Source organism: Coptis chinensis, chromosome 5, assembly GCF_015680905.1.
Source record: "Coptis chinensis isolate HL-2020 chromosome 5, ASM1568090v1, whole genome shotgun sequence".
Classification (NCBI taxonomy): Eukaryota; Viridiplantae; Streptophyta; class Magnoliopsida; order Ranunculales; family Ranunculaceae; genus Coptis; species Coptis chinensis.
This window is the reverse complement of record NC_141460.1, coordinates 88,943,498-88,952,477: the sequence shown is the minus strand read 5'-3', so window position 1 is coordinate 88,952,477 and position 8,980 is coordinate 88,943,498. Positions and strand designations below refer to the sequence as shown.

The 8,980-nt window shown below is 34.7% G+C and overlaps 2 protein-coding genes across 2 annotated transcripts; both read right to left on the bottom strand.

Annotated features, from left to right (window-relative positions):
- Positions 1-404: 404 nt before the first annotated feature.
- On the bottom strand, positions 405-4,686 carry LOC147499843 (protein indeterminate-domain 12-like). Its single transcript, XM_086561605.1, has 3 exons — positions 3,975-4,686; positions 3,489-3,885; positions 405-1,492 (listed from the first exon to the last, which is right to left on the bottom strand). The coding sequence occupies exons 1-3, from the start codon at positions 4,144-4,146 to the stop codon at positions 673-675; spliced, it is 1,389 nt and encodes a 462-aa protein (XP_086417731.1). The 5' UTR covers positions 4,147-4,686; the 3' UTR covers positions 405-672.
- A 3,313-nt stretch (positions 4,687-7,999) lies between these two features.
- LOC147499842 (protein MAINTENANCE OF MERISTEMS-like) lies at positions 8,000-8,980 on the bottom strand. Its single transcript, XM_086563545.1, has 3 exons — positions 8,788-8,980; positions 8,418-8,587; positions 8,000-8,314 (listed from the first exon to the last, which is right to left on the bottom strand). Exons 1-3 carry the CDS (start codon positions 8,978-8,980, stop codon positions 8,000-8,002), a joined length of 678 nt encoding a protein of 225 aa, XP_086419671.1.

Genomic DNA, 8,980 nt, shown 5'->3' with positions numbered 1-8,980 from the left:
CCTACCAAAGTTTCAGGAATCTTATCTCTGCTTTTAGTTCTTGTCTTCTCTCTTCTTCAAATGTATGTTTTTGAAGCTAGATTAAGTCCTATTGTTTTCCTTCTCTCTGAATAACTGGAATATTGAAATTTTAATTAGCATATTATCATATTTCAACAGTGAATCTAGAGTTTAATTATCAATGCCATAGGAAAAAATTGTGTCTAATGTCTAGACATTTAGGAACAATTTCTTGAACAATTAATGTAGTATTTCAGTAGTTAAGATAAAACTGAAATAAGTCTTTTTCCCTTATCATAGCTTCTAGCTCAAGTGCACTGCAATATGAAAGGACTTAAGTAGTGAAGTAACACTCTATAAGCACAAACTTATAGAGATGAGAAAATATTAGTTATCACCTAAAATTAAAGTAAACAATTACTGTACTCATTAAAAGAAAAACATAAAATAGAACTTCAAATTCTCTCAAGTTGACGGTTTTCAAAACAAAACAAACAGATTTTAGTATCGTTGTCATTTTTCTCAAAAGTATAATCTAGTGACAAGTGAGATGAAAACTTCACGCTGATAGTCCTAACTCCTAAGGACACCTTCGTCATAGTCCAAAAAAAACAAGTGGCATTGTAGACATTCGGTGTTCCCAAAACATAGCTACTTGCAAACTTGCAATCCTCAACAATCACCCCAAGTGTCTGTAGCTGAGTCAGCAAAACCAAAATCAGGAGGTCTCAAAAATGAACGGTCGCGATCATAGGATGGAAAATCAACAGTCCTAGTGAAGGACAAGAGGTCTCCAACATTAGCATCACCACCACACTCTCCAGTCAAACCAAGAAAATCTCTAGTCAAACGGTCTCTTTTTTTCCACGTGGCAAAATGTCCTGAATGTGGTGCTAGACACCCTGGTGATATACTTGCACCAACCATATGATTCCCTGAGCCAGAATCAGCCATTTGAAATTGGGACACAAAAGATGTCATGTGACCCACTGATTGAGCTTGTGTAGGGCTAGAAATGGGAGCAACACCAACATTTGCAGCCTTTTGCAGGAGTGCAGTTGCTGATAAATTAGTTACAGTGCCGGTGTTGGAAGCAGTAGTGGTGTATGGGTGTGGTTGGAGAAAAGTGGGTGTAGTGACAAAATTTTTTTGTTGAAGTTGTTCTTGGAAAAAAGAGTTGATATTTGACACTTGTTGGTGGTTTGGAATTTGATTTGAGGCGGGGTCAGACGTTTGTTGTTGATGAAAATCATGAAATTCAAGCTTGATTGGGTTGGAAGTGGGGTCGTGGTTATGAAGTGGGTCCCATGAAGAAATAGAAACTTCAGTTGGTGGGTGTGGAAATGGAAAGAGAGGGGGTGGTGGGTTTTGTGGGTGGATATAGACAGGACGCTCTATTGGGTTTGTTGTTGTTGATGGGTAGGTGGAAATTTTTGCAGTTTCTTCAGCTAAAGCATCACAGAAAGCTCTGTGGGTAATGAAGCTGTCCTTCCTGCACATTTGGTATAAAAGTAGAGAAATGGAAAACTAAATGAGAACATAAAACAAAGACTAGAGAGAACAGCAGAGTTTTGTGTATCTAACTATCTATGCATGAAAAAAGGTTATTTTGCATTTGCTACTCAGAAATCAGAGACAGCTCAGAAAATTATACTTTTGCTATAAGGTTTCTAATTTGTATATTTGTTATGCAAGGAGAAATTTAATGATATTAATTTGTCATGCTTGATATGTGGCCTAAAAAATTGCTAATGGAAATATCAAGGGCATGCGATGAAAAGTAGAGGCCTAAAATCTATGCATGAAAAATGGGTGGACCTTTGGTGGGCATAAAGCTTGATGAAATAAAAGTATAATGCCATGTCTTTCAGGGACAAAGTTGCTTATTGAGAAAGAGAGAGAGGGGGGGAGGGGGTGTTAGTCTGCAATACCAATGAGTGAAATCTGGCATGCAAAAACTTGCATTGGTCTTAGCTTATTATATAATGGTCTTTGAATTTTTTTGAAGATGAACTATGTAGGGTCATAATCTGTCTGTGCATGAAGAATAGTATGTCATTATGACCCACAAGCATGTTAGTGATGAAATGAAGGCAACTATTCATTTCAGATGTTTGCAGTTCTACCACTTTTGTTATTAGTTCTAGTCTTATAGATTACAGGTTCAGAGGATTCTGCAAGTAAATAGTAGTAACATGCACAGTGATAAATAATAACAGGTTTTATAATCATAGTCACAAAAACCCAATAGATATTGAGACCTTAAAATAAAAGTTTATTCAAAATCTTTGCTTTTTAGTGGCCAAGACTGATCATCATGTCTCATGAGATTGTAGACACTCTCTCTCCATACTTCCATAGCTCAGTACCAATTACCAATATATGGAAAAGCAGTAAATAAAAACAGGAAAAATAAAAGAGACACTTGCTGACTTGCATGAATGTGGTAATATGGCATGCAGTATGAAACAGATATTCAAAGCTAACATTTACCAAAAAGTATAAGAAAAAGGTTGGTAGTTGCCAATAACTCCAACTCTCCAAGCATAATAAGCTCAATGCAAATGTTAGATTTCAGATATTCCTAGTCTCTATCAAAATATAAGTTCAGATTTTTTCCACTGCATTCATAGTTCGTGATTCCGAACGAAACGGAATTCCGTTTGGAATTTCGGTTTTCAAAAAATCGAAATTTTAAATATAGTGTCGAAATAATCGAAATTCCAAATTCTATAGGGTTGAAATTTACTGGATTTCGGTTTTTGGATTTACCGGAATTCCGAAATCCCAAACTATGACTGCATTACAGCATTAGTGTGTTTGATAATTTTTTTTTTAGTTAATCAGTGTGCTTGATAATTAGTCCGATCCTAAACATACATGATAGTTGATACTGTCATTTGATTTTATAAACAGGAGCATATATGTCAATGGAATTTTCCAAGGCACTAGACTCACAAAACCTATGACTGAGTCACATGAAAAATCAAGTCACTGTGTACTAATGAAAGTTCAAACTGTTTGGAATTTTGTTTTCATTGGTCTTATCATTCTTCAGAATTTGCCATGGAAGGTCCAGACAAATTTTCTTTCTTCAGTTACTCTAACCAATCACACCAGTAACAGACACCTGTCTTTAATTAGGTGTACTGCATGCAACCTGTCAATGGCATTTAATAAGTTTTCAGATTATTCCATGCAAGCTTTTACCACTTTTATGCAAGAACAACCCCAAAACAAAAAGCAACTGATTTACAAAACAAAGACCACCTCCTTGTTAAGGACACTAGAGTCTAATCAGTCTAGACTTATTCCCACTTGCAAACTTTCATTAAAACATCAAAACCTCAAAATCAGATATGAGGTTCCCTAAAATGTGAAGAAGATGAATGAAACATAAAGTAGGAATTATTGAAACAATAGACAGACTGAACCATAAAGAACATTTTAACAAAACATAAAAAGGGGAAGATAAGAGAACAAATTACCTTGAGAAAAGGGTTCCACAGTCACATCTATACTCCCTTGTTCCACAGGTTTTTGAGTGGGCTTTCCAATCTGAATGAACTGCATATTTTTTTGAACATTTCTCACATTTCCATTTCTTCTCTCCATGTTTTCTACAAAAGTGTTTCTTGATACCAGTAAGATCACCAAGTGCTCTTGAAGGGTTATGGTGAACACATGTAGATTCTGGACATACATAGACTCTCTTCCTTATCTCTGTACCACTTCTCTGCTTTAGCTTCCAAGGAAGGTTATGCCCTCTTCTATGCAGTTGTAAGTTTTGGTCTCTTTGAAATCCCTTGTTGCAGATCTCACACACAAATCTATTTGTTGCCAAGAGTGATCTGGGTGATAAAGCAATGACTTCAGCCTCTGGGTCTAAAATCATTAAAAGAAAGAAAACAAGTGAGAAAGTGATACAAGTCCAAAAACATAACCAAATAAGTTAGTATAGCAAAAAATTATACCTGGGTTTCCAGGAAGATTTCTCTTCCTTTTGTTCTGCTTCTGTTGTTGCTGAGGACAAAGGGGTGGTGAGAACATCATATTTAAACTACTAAAATCTTGAACCCCAGTAACAGAAGATACACTAGCTTCTTCAGATAAAGAAGTTGAATTAGACATGATTGCAGACAACATAACTACTAAAGTAGGCAACTTCTATAAACAAAACGAAACAAAACCCTTGTCTGATGTTTTTGTTTTTTGGATTTCTTTTTCTTCTTCCAAAGTCTCAACTCTCAACAATGAAACAAGAACACTGAAATAACTAAGAGAAATGGAAATAGAATCTTCGCACTAGATACAAAGTGACACAAGGCAACACATGCACTGATGCACAGGTTTTTCAGACACAGAAAGGCATCATTTGATGGAAGGCAGAAAGAAATCTCGTGAAGAGATGATGATGATGATGATAGATGATTCTCATAGTCACTGTCTACACCTGGTTTTGCTTGTCTGAGTAACTCTGAGGTCTCACAAACTTATATCTAGCCCACCCATGCATTCAAACTTTCAAACTAGGAAAACAACTAGACATAAAACAGATGATGGGTTTCTCTTAACGACTATATCATGAGTTTTAAGCAAAGAAAGATTGAAGTTTTCACTATCTGGGTATTGTGTACAAATTTTGTTTTATCAGTACAGAAATGATGATTATAATATGGCAGAAGCACAGAACAAGGATAAGGGGGTGGCAAAACAGAATAAAAATATGAAAATAAAAATAAAGTGAAAATTCTGCAAAGCATCCAAGAGCTCTTAATATGATGATGTCACTACTTTCTGTCGTTTTCCTTTGGTACTGATATAAGACACCCAAACATGAAAAAAGGGGCTCTATTTCATAATAATGGAATTATGTTAAAAGAAGAGCTTGATTTATAGAATGGCTTAAGAGAAGCTTAAAAAGGCTTGGGTGGTAAAGGCTGGCTAGATCAGATGATGATGCTCTCACAATTCGCAACCTTTTCATTTGACCCACAACAAGCATGATTGCTACACTGATTGACGCTTATCTGATGCGTTATAATCACGTCTTTGCCTGTCTTCCGATCCCTCCTTTTAAACCACTATTATCTCATTTTATCTTGATCACATAAATAAGTAGAACATTTAAATACATAGTTAAACATTCAAATTGGTGTAGTGTATAATGACTGCTGCTTTTTTCAAGGCCTACATTATATATATCTATATATAGTTCCAAAATGCTAATCACATACACTTATTCTATAATCTTTTGATTTATTGCATTACTATCAATCTTTTATCAGTTCAAGCTAGGTTCCTTACTATCATGATGATCTTATAAAATGGCTTAACAGAATTTATTATATATAAATATTTATATATTTTATTTTAGATTTGTGCGTATTACACACGAAATTATATTAATATGTATAGTTCTATACATACTGATTAAATATACTCTTAGAGCATCATCAACGCGTTGTGATATTTCATTTTCAATGTGACAGTTGACAATTTCTATAGCAATTTTCGTCACCAATGCGTTGCCAAATTATTGTTTTGATTTTAAGAATTGTCAAAACTAGAGCCAAATTGGTGAAGAAAATAGAAATGGTGTGCATGGGACAACTTGACCCGTCGAAGAGTGGGACGGGACTACTTTAGCCGTCCAACATTTTTTTGTTTTTTTTAATAAAAAATTCAAGTGGTTCAATTTTGTACCGTTGGGCTTTAGTACAAATGGGTTTTTTTTGTACTGTTGGGCCTGAACGATTTTAGAATATTTGTAAAAATTGTATCGTTGGGTTTTTGTACTGTTGGGCCTGAACGATTTGAGAGGATTTGCAAAAATTGTACCGTTGGGCTTTTTACCGTTGGGCTTGAATGTGTACTTGAGTGGTATTAGATTATGTTTTAGCGTACTAATTTATTTAAATTTTATGTTGTAATATGTTTTTATTGTTTACATGTATGCTTTTCTTTAAATAAAATTGTATTTTGTTTTAATGAAAGTATATTTTCTTAATAAAATGTGTTTATTTATAAGTTGAAATTAAAAACAAATCAACTCAACTAGAAATGAAAAACACTACAACTTAATTTGAAATAAAAACACAAAACATTTTATAAAATTCTACGGAATTAAAAACACATGCAAAACAATTAAAGACAATACACTAGGGAATTAAACAAAATACAAATATTACATATCCTACACTTAAATTCTAAGAGGTACAACTTGTTTCTCCATCACACATTGAAGGATTGCATTGATCGCACAAGCCACACCTAGGGCAGAAATCTACTGCTTTCTTGCAAAAATGACATACACATATGTCAACCTTTTTTGAATGATAGATGTTGATATTTGAGGGACAATCATTAACATCACACTTTAGAAGTTTGTCTTCCAATGTTCCATCATCATTGCTAGCTATGACCACTATCATCATGCCGTTGCATTCATGTTTTGGGCATTTGATGTTAATGTATGGACATGAAGTAGCGTAATGACCAACTTTCTTACACCACTGACAAATCTCAGGTGTAGAAATATGGACAATATTTGATTCGCCCATATTGATAGTTGAAGTTGAGATAAAAATTCAAGTTGGGAAAGATTAGAGAATGAAAATGAGAAGCTGAAGTGAGGAATGAAAATGACTTTGAATATATATGCAAAGACCCAACAGATAGAAATATATCCGTTATAAATAAATTTCAACGGATAGAAATATATCCGTTGGGAATAAATGCCAACGGATATAAATTGATCTCCCTTGGGAATAATGCCAACGGATATAAATTGATCCCTTTGTTTTAGTGTATTTTTCCTTTATTATGCAATATAGTTTTGGCTTGGAGGCCCATGGGATTATTAGTCACGTTTACATGGGCTTGATTGTTCACATGAGAATTTCTTTGTCTACATAATAAAAAACATGTATAGATTCTAAGTAATAATTAATGGTATGTCTTGAATTTAAATTAACATAATGTAATAATTAATTTAATGCATAAAAAAAATTTGGCATAGCCTCATTTGTTTAATTAACATAATTCATATACCTAAACCTGTTAAGATTTTCAAAAACCTGTTCAAATTCTAAAAAACAACAACAACCAACAACAACAACAATGACATCACTAAATTATTACAAAATATAGCACTATGGAGCACTGCCCTGACTGCTCTGGCCACTCCCTCTCCGTTTTCGCCCTCTCTTATTAGGAGCACTATTTTGCTGCATGATATCAGTAGCAATTCTCTGAAACATCAACATAATGCAATTAAAATTTAAAATTGGATATATATAAAAAAAAATGAAAATATAAAACATATAATAAAATTACCAAGGCTTCCAATTCGTTTGTCATCTCAGCCATCCTACGCTCAGCGTTTGATCTTTGCGTTTGTTCTTCGTCTAAATAGCCATAATATTGTTGAGTGTGCTCAATTAAACTAGCTCGAAGCCCCCTGGTTGATTTGCATTTCATTTGATAATCGAGCATGTACTGTTTCCTGCATTGTGTCAATATTGTATCTAAGTTAAATATACATATTATGTTTAAATTAACATAATGAAATATAAATATACCTCATTAAACATCGAACGCTCCAAGTGAAATGTGGTCTCCATTCCCTGAGAACTAACAACGTGGTATGACCATGGGTCATATGGATCACTAGGTGGGGGTGTATAACCATGATATACTCCAGATGTTCTTGTGGAACTTGCAGGTTATGGGAATTGGACGTCTTGCCTAAAACTCTGACTAGTTGCGACAACCATGTTTGCACCTCTATACAGTGGATCTGCAGATAGGTTTCCCCTAGAAACTTTCCGCCAATAAGTCTCATAATCAAGATTAGAGTTCACATCAACATAATCTGTAAAACACGGCCACGCACTCTTAACGCGATACCGTTCAATCAAATTCTCTGAAACATCCATGGCACGCATATCTGTGGATGGGGGAGCAGGAATATATGTATATCCAATGGTTTGCAAAGTCACTCTATCATATCTCCAAGGAACCAAGCACGTATATCAGGGGCTTGCAATATGAATCTTTTTAACGACATTAGAGTATTATGCTGACATATATGCATATTCTCAAATTGAGAACCTTGCCACAGACTCCAAACAATAGATCTCATATTTTTTGTCTTTATTTGGATTCTAACAGCTTGAAGATCATTATGGACCTCATCCCTTAGTCTAGCATGACCGTCTGCAGTCCATCCCTGTGGGCGAGGCCATAAGTCCTTATCCCAATCCTCTCTCAGTATAGGGTTTAAGCAAGCCAAATACTCATACCACCAGTACTGAAATAATCAAATGAAAGTGTATCTAATTAATTTAAATTATATAATATTTAACTAACAAAATAAAAGCTTATATCTTAAAAGTTAAATCCTATTGAATTACCTGTAGTATCCAAGTAATTTCGTTGCATTGCTTCCCCATTTGATTTATTTGTACAAACAAATCAAGCCCTGTATATAAATGTGCCATGAAAGCACCTCCCCAGTCAAAATCTTTCAAGCTATCAAGGTCTACCAAAGACGTTAACCAACCATCCCGAACCCCAGATTTTCCTGTTGTAAAACCAACTTGGCACAAAAAAATATAACAAAAAAATCGATAAACTCATCCTCCTCTGTAGAGTTTGGGTCCAAATATAGGGCGTCAACTTCATGTTCTAAACAATATTCAATATCCAATCAGTGCATGAATTTTTCTCTGATGTGTAGGTTCAAAATGTATCTGCCATCCATATTCCCTGGAACAAGTCTACCTTCAAAATCAAACAACGAAGGCAGTAGAGTCTTTAACCTTTCAAAATCATCTTCGATACTTGAATCAAACAAAACTGGTTTCTTCTCGCCCACACTTAAACCCGTTAGCATTGTAAAGTCAAGTGGTGTGATACCAATCTCACCACATGGAAGGTGAAAAGTGTGCGTGGTGTGCCACCATCGTTCCACCAT

Bases quoted from the DNA above. Each gene is read 5' to 3' on its own strand.
- LOC147499843 (XM_086561605.1), bottom strand. From the start codon at position 4,146: ATGTTGTCTGCAATCATGTCTAATTCAACTTCTTTATCTGAAGAAGCT. The intron at 3,886-3,974 runs GTATAATTTTTT...TAATGATTTTAG, and splicing joins AAATCTTCCTGGAAACCCAG to ACCCAGAGGCTGAAGTCATT. The intron at 1,493-3,488 runs GTAATTTGTTCT...CCAAATGTGCAG, and splicing joins TGTGGAACCCTTTTCTCAAG to GAAGGACAGCTTCATTACCC.
- LOC147499842 (XM_086563545.1), bottom strand. From the start codon at position 8,980: ATGGTGGAACGATGGTGGCACACCACGCACACTTTTCACCTTCCATGT. The intron at 8,588-8,787 runs GTAGACTTGTTC...GTTTTACAACAG, and splicing joins TTCGTTGTTTGATTTTGAAG to GAAAATCTGGGGTTCGGGAT. The intron at 8,315-8,417 runs GTAATTCAATAG...TGATTATTTCAG, and splicing joins AAATTACTTGGATACTACAG to TACTGGTGGTATGAGTATTT.